At 38.7% G+C, this 26,888-nt stretch overlaps 2 protein-coding genes across 2 annotated transcripts; both read right to left on the bottom strand.

Moving 5' to 3' along the window:
• Positions 1-1,019: 1,019 nt before the first annotated feature.
• Positions 1,020-9,275, bottom strand: CLK1 (CDC like kinase 1). The gene is made up of 13 exons (XM_029934116.1): positions 9,145-9,275; positions 6,807-6,967; positions 6,316-6,544; positions 5,275-5,365; positions 4,815-4,881; positions 3,547-3,663; positions 3,292-3,458; positions 2,762-2,856; positions 2,536-2,665; positions 2,322-2,404; positions 1,838-1,917; positions 1,513-1,603; positions 1,020-1,394 (listed from the first exon to the last, which is right to left on the bottom strand). The coding sequence occupies exons 2-13, from the start codon at positions 6,965-6,967 to the stop codon at positions 1,251-1,253; spliced, it is 1,455 nt and encodes a 484-aa protein (XP_029789976.1). The 5' UTR covers positions 9,145-9,275; the 3' UTR covers positions 1,020-1,250.
• A 5,468-nt stretch (positions 9,276-14,743) lies between these two features.
• On the bottom strand, positions 14,744-26,842 carry PPIL3 (peptidylprolyl isomerase like 3). Its single transcript, XM_029934113.1, has 7 exons — positions 26,549-26,842; positions 25,926-26,004; positions 24,650-24,724; positions 22,853-22,946; positions 21,937-22,004; positions 17,678-17,796; positions 14,744-15,076 (listed from the first exon to the last, which is right to left on the bottom strand). The coding sequence occupies exons 2-7, from the start codon at positions 25,926-25,928 to the stop codon at positions 14,950-14,952; spliced, it is 486 nt and encodes a 161-aa protein (XP_029789973.1). The 5' UTR covers positions 25,929-26,004; positions 26,549-26,842; the 3' UTR covers positions 14,744-14,949.
• Positions 26,843-26,888: the final 46 nt, after the last annotated feature.

Here is a 26,888-nt window from a genome sequence, read left to right as displayed (position 1 = left end):
AGTCCGATGCTTAGGGTGTCTGGGTGGCTCAGTTAAGCATCTGACTTTGGCTCAGCTCATGATCTCACTCTTGGGGAGTTTGAGTCCCACATCAGGTAAACACAAGCTGAGGGTGAGCCCTGCTTCTTCTCTCTCCCTCTTTGCCCCTGGATCTCGTGCCCTCTCTTGCTCTTAAAAAGTCAGATGCTTTAATTGAATCACCCAGGCATCCTAAAGTCTTGAAAAACAAAATAAATAAAATAAAAGCCCTGATTGCACAGTCCTATATGGATCAAGCATAAATAAATCCCTGACTTGTCAGTCACTTGATAATTGAAACTTGGCTGCAAAGTATTGTGGAGGTTTTATTCTTTTTTAAAGAGTTTTTACTTAAAATTTAATGTTTATTTTTGAGAGTGAGACAAAGTGTGAGTGGGGGAGGGGCAGAGAATGGGGGAGACACAGAATTCAAAGCAGGCTCCAGGTTCCGAGCAGTCAGCACAGAGCTCGATGATGGGCTCAGAACTCACAGACCACGAAATCATTTCCTGAGCTGAAGTCAGGCGCTTAACCCACTGAGCTACCCAGGCACCCCTAAAGATTTTTTTTTAAGTAGTGTCTACATCCAATGTTGGACTCCAATAACAACCCCAAGATCAAGAGTCGAATGCTCTACCAACTGAGCCAGCCAATGCTCTACCAACTGAGCCAGCCAAGCACCCCTTTGTAAAGCTTTTCTGTCATTATCAGACTTGAATGAGCACGGGACCTGAGCCCACTTGTATCCTACTCAGGGAGAGCAGATAAACTTAAACAGGAATAAAGAGAGCTTGAAAAAAATTTGTGGCCAATTTCTAGTTCTTTGCGTCCTGTAATTTGGAATCATTAACATTTGGTTTCAAGGAAGGAAGGAAAAAGCCCCAATACTGGCAATCCCTAAAATGGAAACAAAGCTCTTTCCAAAGACTTAAGAAAACCTCCCAAGAACGGAAATTTATGCAGGAAGAAAAATGGTGCTAAAATCAAATTATACAGATTCCTTTATATTTCATAAGCACAAAAAATTTATTCTGAATAAGTCATTTTATACAGTAATTACAGGAAAAAATGCTCATTATTTTAGCTATTTACTTAACAATTCAAACTACTGAAGCAAAATAAACATGGCAATAAAAAATGTAAGAAATTTACAAAAGCTATACAAAATAACTTATTTAAAAATTAGACTGATACAGTCTAAAAATCTTCAAGGAAGCTATACAGTTACAGATCTATGTATCTTTTTTCAGGGGGTAAAAGAAAGGATGCTTTAAGGCTTCTTTGAGAGTAATCCTTTTAGTTGGATCGTACTCTAACATTTTCTCAATGAGGTCAAAGAGAAGCTCATGTTCAGCATCCTGAGAGAGCATAAATTCCTGAAAAGAAAAGAAACACAGTCAACAGTCTTTCCTACTGCATTTACTGTAATTTTATTTTCTAGCTTAAGAAGAAAAACTAAAGGTTTTGATCACTTAAGCAACGGCCCAGGCTCACCTTCAGAGGTTTACAGCGTCTTGAAACATATCTGCCAGCAGAACTGTGTTCATCCCAGTCTAATCGATCATGATGGAAATATTTACGTTTCCTAAAAGTAAATATCCATTCATGTTTATAACGTTGACAATGAAAGCTTAAATCATTTAGCTAAAGTGATTGATAAATAAAATTATAAATGATGAAACCAAAGATTAACACTTTCTTAGAGACTTGAAAGATTACTTAAGTGAAAATGCATTTGTCAGACTTCATGGTTTCATAAAGTTCTAATCAGAATATAAAACCAAACAGTACGAAGGATGTATCTACTCTTAAAACATACCTGGTTTTCTGGATCATATGTTTTGGTAAAGGTCCAAGAATTCTTTCCATCATTGCCAAATGCTCCTTACTGTCATGGGTCTAAAATAATAAACAGAACTTGTTAGGCACTTGGTACACTTTGATCTCATTTAACATAGCTGTTAAACTTCTGGTCCAGAGATCAGAGGTCACAAGGAAGAGGATTACTAATAAAGGACAAACTTTTAGCAAGCTACAGCTGCTAAGGCCCACAGAACAAGGTTACCAGTGACTTCTCTGATTGTTTATAAAATGCTTAAAACTTTTTTAAATTATAAATTATGAAATACAAATACACCAAAACATCAGCATCAGAAGACTTTTGATTTCTTTATCCTTATCTACAATTAAGTCTACAATGAGGAAAAAATCTGCCTAAATGTGCATGCTTTGCATTAAAGTGCTCATTCACATAAACAAGCACTTTTCTTGAGTGAAGCCATTGAAACAGATCTGTCACTTACTGGAAATACTGTAAACCCAAGGTAGTATTCGATAAGAATACATCCTATACTCCAGACATCACATGGTTGGGACCATCCCAGGGCTGCAAAACAAAGCAAACTGTTAGACCCCAAAAAAAATCCCACAATGATTAAGACTAGAACTCTAAATTTTAAAGTGAGCTTCAATAAAGATATATATAAGTTCCCAAAGCACAATTAAGAAGTAACTCACCTAAAATAACTTCAGGTGCCCTATAATGCCTTGTAGATACCAACGTACTGTGATGTTCATCATCATATGTTGCACTTCCAAAGTCTACAACTTTGATATCTGGATTTATTAAGGTACGTTCATCACGTTTCTGAAAATCACAATTCATGGATTAAGGAGGCATAACATTAAGAAGGCATAAACTATTCATTTCAAACTATGAAGGAATAATACACTGAAGACTTACCATTTTGGGATTATATGCCTCTGTGTAGTCAGACTGCACAAATAAGATGTTTTCAGGCTTTAAGTCTGTGTGAGTCAACTTATTACTATGCAGAACTGGGAATGAAACAAACAACTGCTGTAATCGGAAAATTGAAAACCTAACCCAAACTCAAAAGCCCTGCAACAAAAAACATTCTCTGATGCCTTTTCCACAAGTCTCAAGTTACCAACATTCAACAGCTGGCTAGAAAACCACCTACCACCTTCAAAGTTAGTCTGCTGCCAGCTAACTACTCAAAATGTAAAGAAGTAGCTGTCTCTTACAAAGCCAAGTTTTAGCATTCTTTAACCCAGGGGTTCTAGGTTAATACTTTTAGTAATTAAGCTAACTTACAGTCTTCTCTATCTTCATCATACCCACTCTTACGTCCAGACTTCCAAGACCTATATAGGTTAGATCCCATTTTTTTCTTAAAAATCCCAATCAGTCTGGCATTAAAGTAGTCTCAACAAACTCAAGTTTCTTGAAGATAAATGCCAAGTACTCACAATTCACCGACTTGCATATCTGATATGCCATCTTCCTGATATGATCCAGACGAAATGGCAGAAAACCATTTTCCTTAATGAAGTCATAAGTACTAAGTCCTAGTAGCTCAAATACAATGCAAATATGACCATGATGCTCAAACCACTCCAACATCTGCACACAACGGCTATAAACAGATGAAAAATAACTGAGTACAGCTTCTCAAAATTAAAATCTATGTGAAAGAATTTTAGGAATTGTGTTTTGATACTTACAACGTACTACTAGGGTCTGTTGTATTCAAGTGTTCCAGAACTTGTATTTCTGAGCGAGCAGCTTCACAGTATCTATCCACATTCTTAACTATTTTTACTGCTACATGTCTACCTCCTCTGTTAGAAGTCAAAGTTAAAAAAATGTTAAAGATGATGTCCTATTCCATTTTCCTATTACTCTTTTCAAACTGTACTTCTACGTTGACCCACTATATCTATTTACTTATCTGAAAAACTATATGGTAGTACTCTCTTCTAACTGCAACTCAATGTAAACAATAAGAATGATCTTTGGGTATATGATAGGATCAGTAATACAAATATATGCTGAATGATGAATATTTTTTTCATCAAACCACCACTCACATGAATTTTTTTGGTCCCTTTACTAAAATGTAATTTAATAAGAATATTGGGGATATCATCACTTCAGCTCATTAAGACTCAAAACATGTATGAATGTATGTAGCAGTTTCTCCTTAAAGTACCTGGCAAATATTTTATCAAATTCTTCTTTCTGTTTAGGTGACCAAAAAACCTGGGAGATAGTAGGGGCATAGTATGGAACCTTACTAACCAATAGTAGGAAGACTTCTCTAGTAATTTGTTTAGAAAAGGTCTACCATTCAAAAGGGTGAAAAAATTCAACTGGGAACAAAAAAGGTAAAAGAAAAATTTCTTGAGATAGCATAAGAAATATACCGATCAATATACCCAAGTGAATTCAGGGCAGAATTCGAAATTCTTATATTATCTCAAGAAATTTTAATCAGGAGTTTGAAGAGTATAAACAAACAAACAAACAAGGGATACCACTTTACAAGAATACTCAACCCTAATGGTGTAATCACAATGAATAGCACCTAAAAATACAGATTCCTTGGTAACTCCTCTGAAGATTGCTTTAACATGCCTTAGGTAAGCAAAATTCCAAATACCCCGAACACATAAAACCAAGGCTTTGAAAAGTTTTGATTTAGATCATTGATCTTGGGGTGAGGGTAAATCACAACTGCCCAGTGGGATTAAAGAATACTTTCTAACCAGCTCTCAGCTTAGAATTAAAGGCTACACACAGTATTAATAGCCAGTGCTTAAAAAACCCAAAGTGCTAGTATCTATGACCAGGAATTTCCTAAATTAAAGTTAAAAAAAAAAGTAAAAGGACATAATAATATATTTAACTCAGGGTCAGATGATATTCTAAAGCTAAAAAAATTTTCTATTACTGATGACCTCCCAAAGTGCAATTACAGTATGAAACTTACGCCTTATGATCAATGCACTCCACAACTTTTCCAAAAGCTCCTTCTCCTAAAGTATCAACAATTTCATCTAAAAGAGAGAAATAAAGCTCAGTCATACCAAGAAATGGAAACAATTTACTTATCATAATAAAAGCTATCAATGCACATTATTCTAATTGATGCTACAAATTTCCTTATCACTAAACATTTTACTGGTCAACTCTGTCAAAAAACATTTATAACTTTTTAGGTCTAATTTCATTCTTAAGCTCATTTTATTAATTTGATTTACTATTTTGGAAGTTCTGCTTAACAAATATTAAATTTCTACAGAAAGATAAAACACAATCCCCCTCCCACCAAAAGAAATGGAAAACAAACAAAAAACAGAGAAAGAAAAAAAGATTTCCAAATCTCTGAAATCTTTATATATAGATTATGTTATCTGAAAAGTTAATAAGTGTTGAAAAATATTCTATACATCTTGCACTTAGTACGTCTCCACTCTGACAGATCAGGTGACCCTCCTCATCATCCTCTACACTCCTGGTTCTTTTCCTTCGGTGACTCTTCTGGAAACGTCAAGTGGGCGGCACCAAGATCATCCAGCCAATCAATATACCCGAGTGAATTCAGGGCAGAATACGAAATTCATTCAGCGGGGAGATATTCAGGCATTCAGATACACGCCAGGCCACAAACGGTTGGCAGGAGCAATTTCAAATTCAGTCCCCAGAAATTCACAGGGCACATAGTTTATGTTAACAGGAGAAAAACATGGCAAGGAACAGATTTTCAGATAAGATACTCAAAGTGGCAAGGCAACAAAACATAATACAATTGTTTTTCTTAAAAAAAAAAAAAATGCTTAGTTGTAGCATTCACTGAGACATAATTTTAAGTTTCTAGTGCTCTAATTTAATGTTGTAAAATTGTAGGACGTAATATTTACTTGGTCAAAGTAGACTGTGGCCAAATTAAGACTCCTAGCTAATCTAAGAAAACAAATATCGAAACAGTAAATAAAATTAAAGTCCCAATTTTGGGGAGAAAAAAAGATTTGGCATACAAGAATAACACATCATTTAAAATGTCATCTGAACTATCTTCAAATTAACCCATAACCCACAATGTTCAAATCTGTTAAATGGTTTGCTTTGTGAAAAAAGAATTAGAAAGCATGCTTTGCTAGAAAAGGCATGCCTAAACCCTAATCTTACAAAAATAAAATGCCTATTCTACCTTTGTGATAAACTTCAATTTACCAAAAACAAAGTTAATCACCCTCATGGTTTCATTGGAATGACAATTGCTAACTAGTAATAAAATGTTACTATATTACTTAACATGTACTGTATTTCAGGAATTTCCTATGCAATGTATAAACACAGAAAAAATCCTGTAAGTTAAATTGAGATGACTTTTTAAACACATAACAATTTTCTTAATCATCAAACAAATCAAAGTTTTCCTGTTCCACGGGGGAAATAAACTTTACAAAATGTTTTAAAAGAGCTCATACCCCATGTGAACGATGGTGTGATGTACTATGGTGAATCCTATGTTTGCTTTTATAACTACTTCTTCCACTTCTACCAGAAGACTTGCTACTATGGTTCTGATATCTGCTTTCATGGTCTCTATGACGATGTCCAGGTTCACATCCTTGAATGTAGTCATTTCTGTATTCATCAATGTAGCGTCGACTATGATAATCTTTCTCATTTATGGACCTGCTTTCCAAATAATGGCTAAAAAAATAAATGTTTTTTTAATGCTTTATGCTAATAGTAGACATCCTCAAATTAACAGCACTCTTAATATTTTATGTTTTCCCCACCAAAAAACAACCCATGCAATTTTGCAAACGAGCCATCATTAGAATGGTATTCATAGTTACTTAAATGATGCTATCATTTTATTCATGAAAATATACCCCTCCCATTTTACTGAGATATTACTGACATACAACATCGTAATGCAAAGTATCTTTAAATATGTTATTATCCTTACCTATCAGATGTTTTAGAATGATTATATTTGCAGCGCTTATTTTCCCGGGCACTGCTATGGGATCTCTTCTTTCTTTTATGACTGCTGCTGCTCCTCCATTTTCCATAGTCCCAATCTTTTTCATCCCAATCAGGGCAGTAAGTTCTCTTCGAGTGTCTCATCTACATAAAAGAGAAGTTTTAAGTAGTATCCCACCAGTCAGCACCAAACCCTTCTTTAATAAAACTCTAATTTGCAAATTCACTCTAGCTGTGACTTTATTTTTGAGAGAAAGAGGGAGACAGTGCAAGCAGGGAAGGGTCAGAGAGAGGGACATACAGCATCCAAAGACGGTCTCCAGGCTTTGAGCTAGCTGTCAGCACAAAGCCCGATGTGGAGCCGGAACCCACAAACCGTGAGATCATGACCTGAGCCAAAGTCGGGCGCTAACTGACTCAGACACCCAGGCGCCCCTAGCTGTGACTTTTAAAACTGTTCTTTTATTTTTATTTCTTTAAAGATTTATTTTTAAGTAACCTCTCCACACCCAACATGGAGATGGAACTCACAATGCAGAAATCAAGGGTCGCATGCTCCACTGACTGACCCAGCCAGGTGCCCCTAAATTGTTATTTGTGCATTTATTTTTTAATGTTTATTTTTGAGAAAAAAGGAGGGAGAGCGCAAGCCGGGAAGGGGCAAAAAGAGAGGGAACAAAGGATCTGAGACGCGCTGATGTGGGGCTCGAACTCACAAACCATTAAGTTTATGACCCCAACGGGAAGTCAGACTCTTAACCTACTGAGCCACCCAGGCGCCTTGCTAAACTTTTATTATTTTTTTTTAAATTTATTTTCAAGAAGAGAGTACAAGCAGGGGAGTGGCAGAGAGAAATGGAGACACAGAATCCGAAGCAGGTTCTGGTCCCCAGCTGTCAGTACTGAGCCCAACGCAGGGGTCGAACCCATGAACCGTTAAATCACGGCTCAAAGCCGGCCGCTCAACTGATTCAGCCGCCCAGGTGCCCCTAAACTGTTCTTTTAAATCGAAGTTCAAAACTCCTTGCCAGCTAATCTAAAATCACCGATTAACCCAATAAGTGCATTGTGCCAAAAATCTGGAGTCCAAACTATTAACAGTATTCTACATTATCCAGGTCATGCTAAGATTTACTGAAAGCATGTAGGAAAGGGAAAAAAAAAAAAACCGGTAAAAGGTTGGAAGGTCTAAATTTATCAACTCTGGGAAAATCTTACCCCTTTCCTGTCAGCAACGCAAATTTACTGCAGGTCCACACATTACTCTCCCCATTTAAATGTATCTGAAACGAGCCTCCAGCTCAAATGCAATCCTAAACGTTCTTGGCGACAGAACGCACATCACTGTGTATTTTTCTGTAAAGGCGATAAATCGCCAAGGACTTTTACTACACACAAGTCAACGGTGGCATTAGAAGACCACAAAATACCATCTTTTGAGGACCATTCCCCAGCACGTGCCATATATAACAAAACCTAGCTTATCCTGAAAGTTACCTTACATAATCACCTTAGGGGAGAGCAGCACCCTCCCTCCAGAAATGCTTCGAAGAATCCCTAACAATCTGAAGAAAAAACCTACAGAAATGGCTTTTCGTCATCTACTACCGTTCTCACCGTACCAAGTGCTGGGGAGCCGCCGCGGCTCCGCACACAACTCCGAGTCAAAATGCTCTAACGGCTGCTCCACAGATCGCGAGCTCCGCAAAGCCCAACGTATAAAATGTCCGATAGCCGGACTGCTCTCACAGCTCCTTAAGATGTTCCCTATTATCCCGCCTTCGGGTTCCTGAAGCCGGCTTTTAACGCCACCGAGGCCAAAGACGCTCGTGGTTTTCCACTTGAATCTTTCAGGACTCTACTAGATCTTATGTGATGTCGCCTCACATCAGTTCAATGCGTTCTTTCTCATCATTTCCCAAGGACACACTTCCTCCCAAAAGTCTGACACGCACATTCCAAGACTCAAGTAAACATCACCCATTGCTGGAAGCTTCGCCTCCTCCGCCCAGCCGCCATCTTGCAGTTCCTCCGAGCTGGCCAGGGCCGCCACCGACAAAATGGCGCCGCCGGGCGCCCGGCCAAGCTCTCCCAGCCTGGCAAAGTCACTACCCCTCGCCAGTTTCTGGGGCGTCGCGATTCAAGGAAAGAGTAGCAACGGGTTCCGCAGGTAAGACAAGCGGGCTGCCCTAGTGCGACCCGGGAAGGTGAAGGCGGGGGAGGGGGAAGGGTCGTTGTATCGGAGGTTGCATACACCACAGGCGCCCCCCAGGCACAGAAAAAGGATCTCGACACCTAGCCTGCTCCCTCTTGAGTCTTACCTTCTGGACCAGAGCGTCCAAGCCGAAGAAGACAAAGCTTACAACGTGACAACGGAGAAAGCCCAACTGGCTGCGACGGGCTCCGACAACAAAATGGAGCTGACAGCCTCAGCGTCAGGACTCCTCGAAAATACTGGTGACGCAGCGAGCGCGTCCCCGCCGCGGGGCGGGGCGGGGCGGGGCGGCACGGGCGCGGCGCCAGAACGCTGGGATAGACCAGCGGTGGGAGCGTGTGCGCAGGCGCCGGGTGGGAGCCCTGCGACAGAACGTGGGGGTGGGGAAGTCGCGGACGGCGGCCCTGTCGGCCATGTTGTGAGCCGTCTAGGTCTGAGGAAGCAACGTCAGTACTGTGGAAAGAGAGTCTCGTCCGTACTCTTAAAATGGTATTTGGGAACGCTGGATACAAGAATATGTGAGAGGAGCATGATACAAAATAGCCTACGCCCTGAATGCAACTACTAACCAATCCTTAAAAAAAAAAAAGCACCACCTCCATCATACAGGCCTAAATTAATGTCTGGATTTCATCTTTTGCTAAGGTTCTGATACCTATTTAAAACTAGTTAAGGCTTTGGTAGCTGGGACTCACACACACTGAAATTGGATTGGAACAATTTTTCAAGGTTTTAAAAGCTAAGGGGCGCCTAGGTGGCTCAAGTCGGTTAAGCAACCGACTTCGCCTCAGGTCATGATCTCCAGGGGTTAGAGCTCCGCCTCAGGCTCTGTGCTGATAGCCCAGAGCCAGGAGCCTGTTTCAGATTCTGTCTCTTCCTCTCTCTGCCCCTCCCTTGTTCGCACTGTCTCTCTGTCTCAAAAATAAACATTAAAAAATTTTTTTTAAATAATAAAAATAGGGCGCCTGGGTGGCTCAGTCGGTTAAGCCTCCGAATTCGGCTCAGGTCAGATCTCACGTTTGTGGGTTCAAGCCCCACATCGGGCTCTGTGCTGACCGTTAGCTGAGAGCCTGGAGCCTGCTTCCGGTTCTCTGTCTCCCTTTCTCTCTCTGCCCCTTCCCCTCTCATGCTCTGTCTCTCTCTGTATCAAAAATAAATAAAACATTAAAAATAATAATAATAATAAAAATAAAAGTTTAAACGAATGAACAAGAGCTTGGAGACAGGAAGTGGGGGCTCCACACAGTTAAATATTTGGCATTAAGCCAGGCCTTTTCAGTGTTAAGGCTAGATGAACTGTAAAAGAGGAAATGGAAGGTCGTGAGAAAAAAGTGTCAGGAAACAAGCTCTGAACAAGAGAATCTTCAAACTACCGTTTCAATGGACCAAATTAATTACCAGTCCTAAAATTGCACCCTCCCTCCCATATTGTTTCTTGAACAAAATTCTTGCTTACTCATTACAAACGTAGTGGAAAATGTATAAAATCAAATACTACAGTTAAGCATAATTTTACTGTTCACACTTGCACAGGAGATCAACATATATTACCCAGCCCTGCACAGATGCACAATTATTGGGTAAAAAGTGATGATGAATACATAGTTCCAAAATATCTATGGTAGTTTGCATTTCTTAAGCCCCTTCTCTTAATGGATTTGAAGATGCTTTAAAACCGTTAATACTTTAATCTTTACACTGGGGCCAGGATCACCAAATACAAGGTAAATATTTCAGAGGGAGAAATCGCAGTAAATTGTGAAATTTGTAGCTGTTCAGGATGCAGTTAACACTCTTAAATGTGAAGCAAACCTGGGGAATCCTGGTCTTTGGAGAATGATGGCTCCTCATAGTGGGCTAGTTATTGTGCCCAGCACTAAACATATACTTTCACTTAATCCTAACAACCTTACAGACCGGCATCAGCTGTATTCTTCTATTACAGGTAAAAGTTGCAGTGGCTATGCAGAGAGCAGGTTAGAATCCCTACAGTAAGATTAGAAGGGTGAAAGAAAACAGTGAAAAAATGTTATATATACCACCAAAACTAGTTTCTAAAGTGTTTTCCAAATGGTTTTAAATTTAGCAACCCCCCTCAAACCTAGCCAATTACTAATGTGAGATTTACCCAAAGTTACATTTTTGAAATAAACTATTTTGTGTTCTTTAGTGCTTAGGTTTGGTTGTTTGGGGGTGCTATGTCTCCCCCCCCATTTATGTTTAAGTCTTAACTCCTACTACCTCAGATTGTGGCTGTATTTGTAGATAGGGCCTTTACGAAGTACTTAAGGGTAAAATGAGGTCATTCGGATGGGCCCTAATCCAATATGACTGATGTCTTTAAAAAGAGATTATGACATAAGATCTTATGAAGATAGAATTTGGTCATCTACAAGACAAAGTGAGAGACCTTTGTGTAAATAACCCTGACTGTGCCTTGACCTCTTAATTTCTAGTCTCTATAACAGAATTTTAAGCTACCCAGCTTCTGGTACTTTGTTATGGCAACCCTAACGAACTAATATAGTGCAAAGATTTAAAAATGGTATTTTGGTGAAGGGCACCTGGGTGGCTCAGCATCTGACTCCTGATTTCAGCTCAGGTCCTGGGATGGAGCCCCAAGTGGAACTCTGAGCTGAGCTTGGAGCCTGCTTGAGATTCTCTCTCTCGGGGCCCTTCTCTCCCACTCAATCTCGCTCAAAAAAAAAAAAAGTTATCTTGGTGGAACCTTGTAACTTTATTCCTTAATTAGTGACATTGAACATTTCCCCTTTTCTCTTGTGACTTGCCCATTCATACCTCATAGCTTTCTTGAATGTAGTTCTCATTTATCCTTTTTTTTAATTGCAAGAAAGATTTGATTTTCATATAGTTAAGCCTAACCCATTTTTACCTTTGTCATGTGTGTAAACTGAGACATTCCTCTTTGGAGGTTTTCTTTCTTTTTTTTTTTTTATAGGAAACTCATCCATCTGGAATTTTGGTACATCATGGGAGGCAAAATTCTTTTGCTATTTTTCTCCATATAGTTTACTGGTTATCCTAACTTATTCCAACTTATGGAATAACTTTAATGATTTTGGGTACTGCTTTAATTATGTGTTTAACTCTTGTGTATACAGTACTCTACACTTTTAGTACTCTAGCTATATTCCCCACTAACGTTTGTTTTTGAGGGAGAGCAAGCGGGAGAGGGGCAGAGGATCTGAAGTGGGCTCTGTGCTGACAGAGACTGAACTAAGTAACTGAATGATCAGGACCTGAAATGAATTCAGACACTCAATCGACTGAGCCACGAATGCGTCCCTCTCCCACACCATTTTAATGTTTGCAGCTAATTCTTTTTTCATTGTAATTTGTTTTTAAAATTTTCCATTATCATTTATTCTGGATGTGCTTTACAGTTATTATGTTGAGTTCCCATCTCTACTTCTACCACAACTGGTACAAATTGAATTGAAAAGAATCATCAGTTTTAAGTTCACTAGTGAATGGTAAATCTATCAACTTTGCCATACTGATTAAAAGTTGAGTCCTGTGTATTAAAATTTATCTATTCAGCTGCCTAGGTGGCTCAGTTGGTTAAGCATCCAACTCCTGATTTCAGCTCAGGTCATGATCTTAATAGATCATGAGATCAAGGCCTGCATTGGGTTCTGAGCTAACAGCATATAGCCTGATTGGGATTCTCTCTTTCCCCTCTCTCTGTCCCTCCCCTTACTTGTGCCCTCTCTCTCAAAAATAAACATTTAAAAAATTAAAAAATAATAAAGACATTATAAGAATGAGATCTAAGAACCAAATACCCACCATATTGGAATTAAAAAAAAAAAAGTGAGTTTAGAATAAAAATTGAGGGAATGCCAGTCAATATAAAAATATTTGGGGGGCGCCTGGGTGGCTCAGTCGGTTAAGCCTCCGACTTCGGCTCAGGTCAGATCTCACCTTCGTGGGTTCAAGCCCCGCATCAGGCTCTGTGCTAACAGCTCAGAGGCTGGAGCCTGCTTCCGGTTCTGTGTCTCCTTCTCTCTCTGCCCCTCCCCCTCTCATGCTCTGTCACTCTCTGTATCAAAATAAATAAAACATTAAAAAAAATTAAAAAAAAATTTGGACAGTAAAAGCCTCTAAAGAGGACAAAAAAATTCAGTGACATTCAGTTGAAGAAAAATATCAGGTATAAGAAATGTCAAACCAAATTGTGGCCAAAAAAGGCTTTAATATTAATTCTAGAAACCAAAATGATTGAAGGGTAGGGGCACCTGTGTGGCCCACTAGGTTAAGTGGCAGACTTCGGCTCAAGTCATGATCTCACGTTTCAAAGATTCGAGCCCCTCATTGGGCTCTGTGCTGACAGCTCAGAGCCTAAAGCCTGCTGGGATTCTGTGTCTCCCTCTCTCTCTGCCCCTCCCCTGCTCACAGTCTCTCTGCCACAAAAATTTTTGCTTAAAAAATAAAAATAAAAGGGTGACTCCAAATGTGAGGGCATTAGGGGTACCTGGCTGGCTCAGCAGCTAGATCATGTGACTCTTTGATCTCATGGTCAGGAGATCAAGGCCCACACTGGGCATAGAGATTGCTTTAAAAAAAAAAAAAGGGGGTTATTAGTATAGTTGGCACATCAGTTTAGTAGAAGGTATAAATGGTAACAGGATATTGCAAGCTAACTTCCAAACTGTAGTTAAGAAAAAAAATATTATTTAGATTAGCTATTTGCAGAAATGATAAAAACCAAGAAATGCTTGGCATCAGTTTTAGGAATACCCAAAATCTAATCAAAGTGATCTAAGCCGTGAGTGGAATATAGTTCTTGATGAAACCAATGGGATAGCCTGATAAATGATAAGGACTGATTTGGTGAAAACCCTATGGTGGAGATAAATGTTAGGAGAACAGTTTCTATTTACTCTCTACAGAACACTTACCACATGCCAGAAGTTTGGTACCCATTATCTCATTTAATCCTCACAACAGTCTTATGAGGAATCTTATTTAGGGATGAGAAAACATGGAAACCTACCTAAACTTACTAGAGGGGGGCAGAGCTGTGACTCAAACACAGTCTAGGACTCTACAACTGGTGCTGATAACCAAGTAATTGCATTTTCAAAATGATCACCTGTAGAATTCTATCCTACAATACTGTAAATGATATGCCTTAAAAAAATGTTCCCTGGGCAAGTTGGGAAACTAAGTGTTTGCTGTACTATAGGACTTCTCTTGAGCCTTTACTATAAATCTAAAGACCAGAGAAAATAGCAAATGGATTGGCTGGCTTTTCTAGACCATCTCTTTATCTTGTCCTTTCTAACTACGCAAAGTGAGTAATTAATGGAAAAGGATACTTCCAGGATATGGACTAGACATGGCAGGAATATGTAATTAGGGTGGTCAAAAATACCTGGATTTGAGGCTCAGTATTTCTTTTTTAAATTATTTTTAAATGTTTATTTATGAGAGAGAGTGTGAATGGGGGAGGGACAGAGAGAGAGAGGGGGACAGAGGATCCAAAGTGGGTTCTGACCTGAGAGCAGTGAGCCAGATGTGGGGCTCAGACTCACAAACCACCAGATCATGACCTGAGGATAAGTCAGATGTTCAAATGGCTGAGCCACCCAGACACCCTGAGGCTGAGCCTTTAAGAGTGAATGTTTATATGTAACAAAAAATTAGACAAAAGGGCTTTTAAAAAATTAAACTTAAAGAAATACATTAAATATTAGTTTTAGTAAGGAGTATGCTCTAATGGAATAAAAGCTGTTTAGGGCCCTTTGGTACCACCAACTCTTAGTAGATCTTAGTTGTAAACAAGCAGAACGATGATGCAGTCTCCTGACATAATTAAAACTGGGTAAGCCACAGTAGGTGTGTTCCTCTGAATAGTCTGCCAAATATTTTTCCAGATCTATTACGGCTACTGTGCAAATGGATTGGCATGAATAGTTATGTCCTTAATGTGTACATCATTAAGAGGTCGGTATGTCTTCTCATTTACTGGTAACTTCTCCAATTCATCTAGAGTCTCTAGACCATCTATTACCCTGAAAAAGAAACCATATAAATGTATGAAAGTTTCCTAAGATTGAAACATAATATCAAAATACCTATAGCATTAGAGTTTCCTTAAAAGAAAAGGACAATATCTCATTATTCTTTGAATTCCCTAGTTGGATGTACAGAAAAAAATTGATTTGATTTTCTACCACAGATATGAGCCAAAATTCAGTAATAATTCATTTTTGTGCCTTTAGATGATAGCAATGGGTAGGCTTATTACCACCAAAGTATTCCCACAGCATAGCTACAAATGGGTCTAATATAACCCTTCATAGATTTTCTTTACTATGGGAAATACCCAGAGAAAGTATGTAAGGGTGACACTGTTATTAATCAGTACTGCCCTATATTGAAGGTCCTGAAGTAGGTGGCCACCTTGCACTTTTATTGTTTAAATATGGTATTTTTACGTTTTACATCTGGGCAACAACAAAAAGCAGTAGTAATAAAATAAGAGAAGGGAAGATGGGATACTGAAACCCATTTCCAGCAAGCCCACTTCATGTTTCCACCAAGAAAAAAATATATTGACAGCTATCTTCTGGCAAGTTAGTCTAAACGTTTGCTAAGAAAAGGTGGTGTTAGATTATATGTCTTAGTGCCACTCAAATTAATTCCGAACACTTATTGTATTACTTAAAAAGATAACAGAAGAGTGCCTGGGTGGCTCAGGCAGTTAAGAATCCGACTTTGGCTCAGGTCATGATCTCAGGGTTCCTGAGTTCCTCGAGCCCCATCTTGGGCTCTGTGCTTACAGCTCAGAGTCTGAAGCCTGCTTCGGATTCTGTGTCTTCCATTTCCTCTGCCCCCTTTCTCTGCTCACACTTTGGTCTCTCTCTTTCTCTCTCAAGAATAAACAAACATTAAAATAAACATTAAACAAATTAAAAAAAAACCAGACTTACATTTTATTTTGCATTTCTTCTTTAAATTTACTTATTTATTTATTTTGAGAGAGAGAGAGGGAGAAAATCCTAAGCAGATTTCACACTGCCAGCACATAGCCCGATATGAGACTCAAGCCCACGAACCGTGAGATCATGACCTAAGCAGAAACCAAGAGTCACACGCTTAACCACTGAGCCACCTAGAGGCCCCAACAATCCTTGTTTTTAACTCTTCAGTTTTGTCACAAATCTAGTAATATAAATCCTGGTAATCAATGATTAATAATTCTGAATGGTGACTTAAAGGAGAAAATAAAAGGAAGGGAAACTTAATTATCTACATCCAGGCAAATACTACTAAAGGATGTAATATTTCATTAATTTCACTATCTATTAACTTATAAATTAAATATGTATATGGAATAAAAATAAGAGTTGCTGGGGCTTCTAATTTTCATTAACCTAACTTGGAATCCAAACTTTTAAATAAAAGAAACTATAACTGTACTTTGGTTTATTGAGTATGGTAAATATTTGTTGAATGAGCAGACAAGTTGACTTCTTTCTGATTTATAAATTCCCAGGCATAATGTTTATAGTGAATATTCTGGCAGAGCCTGCTAACTTTCTGGCAGAGCCTGCTAGGATCCAGGCACCTCTTCTTCTTACAGAATCGTCATTTTATTAAGAATGGCAATGTGTCTAGCCGAAAAACATTTGCTACCCTCCCTTGTAAGTAAGGGGAGGCCTCATTGCTAAATTCTGTGTCTTCCAGGGAAGCTCTAAAAAGGGGCGCCTGGGTGGCTCAGTTGGTTAAACATCTGACTTCAACTCAGGTCTTATTTCACAGTTTGTGAGTTCAGGCCCCATGTTGGACTCTGTGCTGACAGCTCAGAACCTGGAGCCTGCTTTAGAATCTGTGACTCTCTCTCTGCCCCTCCCCTGCTCATGCTCTGTCTCTCAAAAAATAAATAAATGTTAAAAAAAATAAAAAGGGGCTTATCAGCTGGCAAGCAATTTTTGCTTTTCCTCATTCTTTCTGCCTGGAATGCATGGTGTGACTGCAGCTGTGCTGCCTGTATTATGACCATAAGCTGAGCTTCGGGATGGACAAAGATGTGTGAGGAAGAGGCACCACTTAGAATATTGGTAACAGAAGAGAACCATCTTAGCCCATCTTGTTTAAGCCACTATTTTCCAGATCTGTTAGTTGTTGCAAAATACTATTCATAAAAAATCCATTATATCTCTTAATTTGCATAACGATCATGAAAACAAGTATTGGCTCCTATTTTGCAAAATAAAGGAATTAAGTCTTGAAGAGGTTATAAATTCCCAAGGTCACAAGGCTGGTAAGTGGGGGGCTTACCAGGTATATTTAGCTTTTTTTTTAAACATTTATTTTAAATGTTTGTTTATTTTTGAGAGAGAGCTAGCACAAGTGAGGGAGGAGCAGAAAGAGAAGACGACAGAGGATCCAAAGCAGGCTTCCTGCTGAGAGCCCAATGTGGGGCTCAAACTTAGGAGTTGTGAAGTCATGACCTGAGCAGAAGTTAGTCAACTAACCGACTGAGCCACCCATGTGCTCTGGTGTATTTAGCTTTCATATTGCTCTTTCAATATAATGTTACTATCCTAGCCACTCATATGCATCCCTGGCATTGAAATTCCAAAGAAAATCATAACCAGAATACTCACTTTCCAAATACTGTGTATTTCATATCCAAATGTGGCTGCTTGCCATAGGTGATGAAGAACTGTGATCCATTGGTGTTGGGGCCATTATTAGCCATAGACACAACACCTCGAACATTGTGCTGTAAAAGACAGGCCAAAATATTAATTTAACTGTGTTTTTATATAAATATTCCAAATATAGGACTTAAGACGTGTGTACTCAATCAGGGATGAAGAAAACATTTAATCAGCTTCTATTAGGGCTAATCCAAATATTCATTTCTGTATTATCTATATCTCTGAAACCTTGCATGTAAATTGTTTATAACAAATCATGTGCCCAAATTAATTTCATTTTCACTTTGGAGAAGTACAGCCACAAACACTTAGCAATACTAACGTATAACAGAAATCCTTACATTTATATTAAGGAACAGTGTGCTGGCATGAAACAATCAGCCAGCCAGACAACAAAACCAAAATCCCCACAGTCTCTTCACACATAGACTGGACTCTGGCTAGTTTACCTGTACAACAGGGAGGGAGGTTGGACTAGTTCAGGGATTTATTCATAATTGAAATGCTCACAAGGGTGAGCAGATGATAAACTGATTAATGGGACAGAATGTAAACATTAGGGACTCTGGCAGAAGGAATGGTGTATCTCTTGCCTAATGGCCCTAAAGTTTTTTTCTTAAGCCAATGTACTCCACATAGAGTACATCTGTGGATCTCCCACCCAAGGGCAGTCAGTTCACAACCCAGGACTAAATGATCTAAGGCAGGTCTCCTATAGCTTTAATATTCATGATACTATCTGTTATAAAAGGGACTGTGTAAAAGAATTAAAAAGACCTTACTGATAAGATTGAAGACATGACAGAACTGTGTTTTAAGGAGGTGCTGCAATATAAAAATACCATAAATAATCTAATGATTATTCTCTCGTTAGCTATTCATCAGGGGGCACTAATGAGACAAGCAATAGAGATATAACTACAGGATATTAATGCTTTATTGTCTTCCTAAAGGTAACTACCAGTCAAATGTTACATTTGATACATGCACCAGAATGTATGTACCACTTATAACTTAATAAAATACTTATTAACCTATTTCTTTTATTAAAATTTTTTTAAATGTTCATTTTATTTAAAAAATTTTTTTAATGTTTTTTATTTAATTTTGAGAGACATAGAGAGACAGCGCAAGCAGGGGAGGATCAGAGGGAGGGAGGCACAGAATCCGAAGCAGGCTCCAGGCTCTGAGCTAGCTGTCAGCACAGTCTGAAGCGGGGCTCGAACCCAGGAACCGTGAGATCAGGACCTGAGCTAAAGCGGGCCACTTAACTGACTGAGCCACCCAGGCGTCCCTAATGTTTATTTTTAAGAGAGAGACAGTTCGAGTGAGGAGAGGGACAGAGAGAGAGAGAGGAAGACACAGAATCTGAAGCAGGCTCCAGGCTCTGAGCTGTCAGCACAGAGCCCAAGGCAGGGCTCAAACCCACAAACCTGGAGATCATGACCTGAGCTGAAGTCAGAGGCTCAACCGACTGAGCCACCCAGGCACCCCCTTATTAACCTATTTCTAAGATTTAAGAATTCAAATTTACCAAGTTGTTGCATATGCCTACGTACTCCTCTCATCTATTCCTCAGCCTCCCCAAAAGTGAACCACTATTCAACTACCTTTATATGTATCTCAACAATATATTGTTTCCTTTTGCATGTTTGCTTGTAGTATCATATTATCTGTCATTTTATTTCTAAGATTTATACATGTATGTGTAGCTATAGTTCTGAATTTGACTGCTCTATATTATTCTACAACTGATATATTACAGTTTGTCCACTTTATGATCAATGGGTATTTGGGTTGTTTTTAGATTTTTGCTATTAAAAAAACATTCCAAGAACACTCGTACTGTTTCCTGATGCATTTGTACAGAGTTTTTCTAGAGTAAACATTTGGGAATGGGATTGCTGGATCAGAATGTGAATACTCAATACACCCTCAACTCCTTATATAAAGATAATCATTCTTTTAAGATTATAACATATATTCATTTTTGAGAGACAGAGAGCACAAGTGGGTCAGGGGCAGAGAAAGGGAAACACAGGATCCAAAGCAGGCCCCAAGTTCTGAGCTGTCAGTATAGAGCCTGAAACAGGGTTGGAACTCATGAACTACAAGATCATGACCTGAGCCGAAGTTGGACACTTGACTGACTGAGCCAGCCACCCAGGTGCCCCTAAAAATAATGATTCTTAATCTTGACTGTAGGAATCACCAGAGAACCTTAAAATATAATCTAGATCCTAATCAGTCTGCCTGTTTTTCTCTACACTTAGGGAGTTTAAGGCCTTACTTTTTACATTTTTAAAACTACAGGTGAGTCTGTAATAGCCAGTATTGAAAAACACTGGTATAGGATGCTGGATTAGTGTTGTGGAGGCAGTTATTAATTAATGCCCCAAAAGTTCTTTTGTTTGTAATTCAGAAAAGGATGACATAATTTATCACCTCCCAACCCCAACTCCTATAACTAATGTTTCCTTATGATAGAAGAGCAAAAAGAAGGGGCGCCTGGGTGGCTCAGTCAGTTAAGTGTCCAGCTTCGTTTCAGGCCATGATCTCACAGTTTGTGGGTTCGAGCCCCGTGGCGGGCTCTGTGCTGATAGCTAGCTCAGAGCCTAGGGAGCTTGCTTCAGATTCTGTATTTCCCTCTCTCTGACCCTCCCTGCTCCCACTGTCTCTCTCTGTCTCTCAAAAAAATAAAAAGAAAAAGAAAAAAGAAAAAAAAGAAAAGCAAAAAGAAGAAAAAATTACTCATAGTTCCACCATCCTGACATAAACACTGAAATGAATTTTTTTCAGAATTTTCCTGGGCATATTTTAATGTAACTGAAACTGAAATACAATGTACTAAATTACATATCCTTTTTTTTTGCACAATTTTTTAAAATGTTTTTATTTATTTTTGAGAGAGAGAGAGAGAGAGACAGCATGAGCAGGGGAGGGTCAGAGAGAGAAGGAGTCACAGGCTCTGAAGACAGGGTCCAGGCTAGCTGTCAGCACAGAGCCTGACGCAGGGCTCGAACCCACGAACCATGAGATCATGACCTGAGCCGAAGTCGGACGCTTAACGGACTGAGCCACCCAGGTGCCCCCATATTCTTTTTTTTTTTTTAATTTTTAAAAATGTATGTTTATTTTGGAGAGAGAAAAAGAGAGACAGAGTGTGAGCAGGAGAGGGGCAGAGAGGGAGGCACGGAATCTGGAGCAGGTTCCAGGCTCTGAGTTGTCCGCAGAGTCTGATGCAGGGCTCAAACTCACAAGCCGTGAAATCATGACCTGAACCCAAGCTCGACGCTTAACTGACTGAGCCACCCAGGTGCCCCCTAAATTACATGTTCTTATTGAGGAGAATTTATCTCTTTTTTTCCTAATTTCTAAAATTACCATTCTATGCAGATAACAAAGCTTAAAAGACCACATGATAAACTGTTAGCAGATATCACCTCCCGGAAGTGGAAATAAATATATTAAATGTATTAAATAAATACATTTATTTTAATTTTTAAAATTTAATGTAAAATAAGTTAAAAAATAGGCATGCATTAGTTTTTTATTTAAAAAAAAAACGTTCTTGGGACGCCTGGCTAAGTTGGTAGAGCATGCAACTCTTGATTTTGGGGCTGTAAGTTCGAACCCCAAGTTGGATATACAGATTACTTAAGAATAAAAGGAAATAAAAGTTTGACAAACACAGAAAAATATGACAAAGGAAATAAAAGTTTCTAATTTTACCATGCTATGCACTTCTCTTTAACCTAGTTGGGATCTACCACAGGTATGAAGTCAATACAGGGATATTCAAACATCTAACAGAAGATGATGAAAGTTGGACATTGATAATGGGCAGTATTGCAACGAGTCTTTCCTCCCTACTCTCAAAGCCCAGTGATTCAGGTCATTCAGCATAAATTTTATAGTGAGACATTAGGCCCTTTTGGTACATTTCTGATTAAACATTTCAGGTTGGATCCACAGATAAGCTCACTTGATATCAAGGTTCATGTGATTGTGAGATTCTAGAATATATTTTAGGCAAGAACTACCATTTATAATTTCTTCCTGGCATTTATCAAGTATACTACTACAAAAAAAGTATGTTTGTACACTAACGACATTAACTTGTATTGCTACAACGTATGTATTAAAAGTTTCAAGTATAAACAAGGCATTAGAAACCAGATGTGAAAGCACTGGAGATATACCTTAAGATATTCACTATATTCATCCTCAAATTTCTTGCCCCAGATACTGTTACCTCCTCTTCCAGTACCTATATTACAAGACAAGCAAATCAAAAGAAGTATTTAATTAAAGTTGAGAAAGAGTTTATTTTCTAAAACCAAAGGGCTATTTTATAATTTGTTAAATACAAAAAAATTTTGATATGTCCTCTCAAAATTTCACTTTACAGACTAGGAAAATAAAGTATCTCTACAAAAAACCTAATCCCCTCAATATCAATATTTATATTTTATTTTAAAACTAGGTGCTGGTAGCTTCTACTTAAAAATTTCTTGCTAGGGGGGCACCTGGGTGGCTCAGTCGGTTAAGCATCCGGCTTCGGCTCAGGTCATGATCCCACAGTTCGTGGGTTCGAGCCCCGTATCGGGCTGTGCTGACAGCTGGCTCAGAGCCTGGAGCCTGCTTCAGATTCTGTATCTCTTGCTCTCTCTGACCCTCCTCTGCTCGCACTGTCTCTGTCTCTCAAAAATAAATAAAACCCATAAAAAAAAAGTTAAAAAAATATTTCTTGCTAGGGTAATGTGGCCTGGTTATAAAAACTCCATGTAGGGGTGCATGAGTGGCTTAGTTGGTTAAGCATCTGACTCTTGATGTTGGCTCAGGTCATGATCCTAGGGTAAGGGATCTAGTTCTGTGTCGGGCTCCCTCTCTTCCTCTCCCCCCCACCCCCACTTTTACTCTCTCTCAAAAAACAACAACAAAAAAAAATCCCAACAACAATCCACATGCTTATATTTTTTCTATCTTATAAAAATTAATTTTATTTAAAAAATATAGAGTAGTTGACACACAATATTACATTATATATTTTTCTATTATTTACCCTCTTTTTCACACTATATATCCAATTCTCTAGATATTAATGGAATAACTTACCTGTTGGATCTCCAGTTTGAACCATGAAACCCTTGATATTTCTATGAAATATACACCCATTGTAGTAATTACTGGCACAAAGAGCTAAGAAATTCTGAAAAGAGTAAAAATAGTAATTGGGATATGATGTAGCAGAAACATACTTAAAGTAAAGAACAAACTGTATTTACTGAAAACACTATAACACTGTATTTATGTCTTTTAGGCGTTACTTTGGCTAATGTCACTTCTCTGCCTAAGACACTTTGCTTCCTTCTGTTTTTGGAATAAAACACACGATCTTCAGTTGGGCCTAACAGGCCCTTCATGACCTGGCCTACCTCTGCATCTCATGTGATAATAATTTCTTTCTGTTACTTACCATGTTAACCCCATCATCCTTCTGAAAATTCATCCAAAAGAGGTAGGCATTCCTACCTTGAGTCCTTTGTATTGCTATCTCCATACTTGGAATGTTCCTTTTATATCATCTTTCCAAGATGCCTTCATTACTTTTCTGCACTTGATTTAAGTATCACTTTTTTGGCTAGGCCTGCCCTCACCTTCTTTTAGGTAATTATTTTCTGTTAGTCTCTACATCAACGCTCTATTTCTTTCAAGGCATTATCACGGTCTAGAATCACTATTTTTTCTAGAATGAATCCCTCCCGGCCTCCCTCCCTATTCCAACGCTTATCTTCTCAGCTAGAATATCAGCTTTATTAGGGCACCTCAGTGGCACAGTCGGTTAAGCATCCGGCTTCGCCTCAGGTCATGATCTCACGGTTCGTGGGTTCGAGCCCCGCGTCGGGCTCAGTGCTGACAGCTAGCTCAGAGCCTGGAGCCTGCTTCGGATTCTGTGTCTCCCTCTCTAACCCTCCCCTCCTCGTGCTGTCTCTGTCTCTCAAAAATAAATAAAAACATTAAAAAAATTTTTTTTTAAATATCAGCTTTATGAAGGCAAGGAATGTCTCTTATTCATTACAGTACTCCCAGACCCGGGTAAGATTACCATTATTTATGAAAGGTTGTTTTTTTAAGTTTGAGAGTGCACAAAAACACCCTTGTGCATAAGGGGCAGAGAGAGAATCCCAAGCAGACTCTGCACTGACAGCAGCAGAGCCCAATTTAGGGTTTGCTAACCTACAAACCATCGTAAAGTCATAACCTGAGCCGAAATTAAGAGTCAGATGCCTAACCAATTGAGCTACCTAGCCCATAAATAAATGTTGAGTGAACATATATAGAGAGCCAACTCTTTCCTTCTTTATCATTTAAACAAGTAAAATAACATAAGAAATAGTTATCTTACCTAACATCCTAACGATTATTTAAATTTCCCGAGGAAAATAAGTCATAAGAAAAAGATACCAACCACTCTGTGGTTAGAGAAAAATTACCCTTTCTTTGATCCTCAAAGGTAAGTGGAAACTAGGCCAATAGTTATAGTGGATAGGTTTTCCTGACAGTGGTTTTGCTTTTTATAATTTTATGTTTGTTTATTTTTGAAAGAGAGAGAGCATGTATGCATGTGTATGTGAGGGAGGGGCAGAGTGAGGGAGATAGAGGATCTGAATCCAGCTTCTTGCTGGCAGCAGACAGCTTGATGTAGGGCTTGAACTCAAGAACCTGAACGGTGAGATCAGGACGTGAGCTGAAGTCAGACACTTAACCAACTGAACCACCTAGGAACCCCCATGACAATAGTTTTATAGATAAGTGTTTTTTTTTAAATATATATTTAGGTTAGATACTTTGATTTCAAAATAATTATCCTGTTGCATTAACTTATTTTTACATGTACCTAAGGGTACTTACCTCACATGTTTTGGGTGTCCTCTCACAGAAGACTTCTATCTTAATATCACCTACATCTGTATGCAGTGTCACTGACTAAAAAGGAAAAAGAATGTAAGAACAAGTAAGATTTCTTCGGATGACTTTATACACTGTATTATTTCCCAAACTAGATTAAAGATGACAATCTGAATGAAAACACAGAAAGAAATACCATTTCACAGATGACCTATCCACATGGCTGAGAAGCTGTACTTCTTCAAAATTTATTTCAGCAGTAGAAAAAAACTCCAGACGATAAATATAAATGTTAATGTAAAATGGTATTCACTCTAAGAATTTGACAGTAAATACTGTGATGGAAATAAAGTTTGAATTTTTCATCAATAAAAATGTAAACAACGGTTATGTTAGCATTACTAATTTAAATAGCAACTCACCAACATCATCAATATATATTGAAAAATAGTAAGAAAATGACTTTTCAAACATAGTCTGCACCATTTCCCTTATGTAATTTAATTCTGAAGATAGTGTTAAAAACAATTCCTTTCTTCACTAAAGACAATTCTTACTCTTGCTTGCTTGCTTTTTGTTATCTGATGTTTGGGTAACACATTCCTTTGTTATCCCACTGTGGGGTGGGATTCTGAGAGGTTATTATTTTTTTAATGTTTATTTTTGGGAGAGGGAGACAAAATCTGAAGCAGGCTCCAGGCTCTGAACTGTTAGCACACAGCCCAACACAGGGCTCCAACTAAGGAACTGTGAGATCATGACCTGAGCTTAAGCAACTGAGCCACCCAGGAAACTTCTGCGGGGTTATTCTGAGGCTTCCTTGTTTATTCATATTCTTCCAATAGTATCCAGCAGTCAGAGAGCATGGTCAGGTTGATACAGGGCAGGAGTGTGTGCGAGTTGGGGGCGGGGTGGGAAAAAGACGGCAAGATTCTCATTGCTTTTCTTCTACTTCAAGCTCTAGTTGCCCACTTTAGAACAAACAAAATGATCCAATTAAATGATCACACCTGGCTATACTCTTCAACTCCCTCTTTCCATCTACATGTTGTAATCAGTCTTTTTCTGTAAAAAGTAAATTATATGCATTTTAAGTGAAAACACCAAAAAATTTAAAAGTAATTTTGTTTCTGGTTTTGCTTAGAGGCATCATACATTTCTTGCTTCTACAGTTTATCACTTCTGCCTTGCCATTGAAAGTCCGTGTAGTTTTATTTCCCTTTGATTAATTTCTAAAACTTATCTATAATGAAAGACATAAGAATTGTATAAAACTTACCATTTTTCTTCCTGATGGTTTCAGGAAGTATTATTACTTAATTTCTCAGTCTCCCCAAGAGAAGTCAGAAAACGAGTCTCTATTCCCAAAAGAGAAAAAAATTAAGTTCAGTTTCCTCTCTTAATTCACACATGCTCATTTTGACTGCATATTTTAAAAGTATATAATAGCACCCTCTAAGTAATAAAAATCGGTTATGTAAATGATGAGATCCTATACGACTCAAGCCCCTCAATCTCCTATTTCTCTTACTCATTTTCTTCAAAAGCCTCCCTGCAAATCCCGCAACAGCCAGGCACATTTCTGCCTTGGGATCTAGGCACTGAATGTTCCCTTTGTCTGGAACACGGACTAAAACATCAGGACAGCTATTTTCTTCGCCTCCAAGTCTCTGCTCAAAAGTCAGGTCTCGTTGGCCTGGTAACTCTATTTAAAACTGCCCTGATTGTGGTGCCTGCCCAATTTCGTTTTCTCATAGCACATCACTAATACACTACATATTTTTCTAATTCCAACAACACCTTTCCCGCCCAGAATGCTGACTCAAAACAGCCCACGAGCTAAAACACGGAGCTTGGCAAGCGTCTCAATAAGTGAATGAAAGAACGTGTGATGTTACTTACCACTTCAGCTAACACAGCTCTTAATGGAACAACAGATGCCCGCCCTTGCAGATGTTCACGTTTCGAAATTAGCGTCTTCGGGCTACCGGAAGTCGAGAGCGGGACCCAGTAGAGGGAACGCCCCTCTCGCCTCCTTTTCCCTCCCGGCCTCATTCCTAGCTGAAACCAAAATGACTAGAACTAGGAAGATATTGTCATTTGTCTTCATCTGGCACGCTTTAGACAGTGAAAGGGAGCTCTTTTTATAATAATACAAAGACAGGAAACAAACCGGAACTATTCTGGGCAACCTCTAGAAGTGCTTTGGGTTCAGACGTAAAACGAAAAGGACCACTTCCGC

This window comes from Suricata suricatta, chromosome 3 (genome assembly GCF_006229205.1).
Source record: "Suricata suricatta isolate VVHF042 chromosome 3, meerkat_22Aug2017_6uvM2_HiC, whole genome shotgun sequence".
Classification (NCBI taxonomy): Eukaryota; Metazoa; Chordata; class Mammalia; order Carnivora; family Herpestidae; genus Suricata; species Suricata suricatta.
This window is presented reverse-complemented; position numbering and strand designations above follow the sequence as displayed.

Excerpts from the sequence above, each read along its gene's own strand:
- CLK1 (XM_029934116.1), bottom strand. The coding sequence starts at position 6,967 with ATGAGACACTCGAAGAGAACTTACTGCCCTGATTGGGATGAAAAAGAT. Across the intron at positions 3,664-4,814 it reads GAGTGCATTGATCATAAGGC|AGGAGGTAGACATGTAGCAG; the intron begins GTAAGTTTCATA and ends GACTTCTAACAG. Across the intron at positions 2,857-3,291 it reads GATATGCAAGTCGGTGAATT|TTCTGCATAGTAATAAGTTG; the intron begins GTGAGTACTTGG and ends TTTCATTCCCAG.
- PPIL3 (XM_029934113.1), bottom strand. Across the intron at positions 22,005-22,852 it reads TCAAACTGGAGATCCAACAG|GTACTGGAAGAGGAGGTAAC; the intron begins GTAAGTTATTCC and ends CTTGTAATATAG. Across the intron at positions 15,077-17,677 it reads AAATACACAGTATTTGGAAA|GGTAATAGATGGTCTAGAGA; the intron begins GTGAGTATTCTG and ends TTTCTTTTTCAG.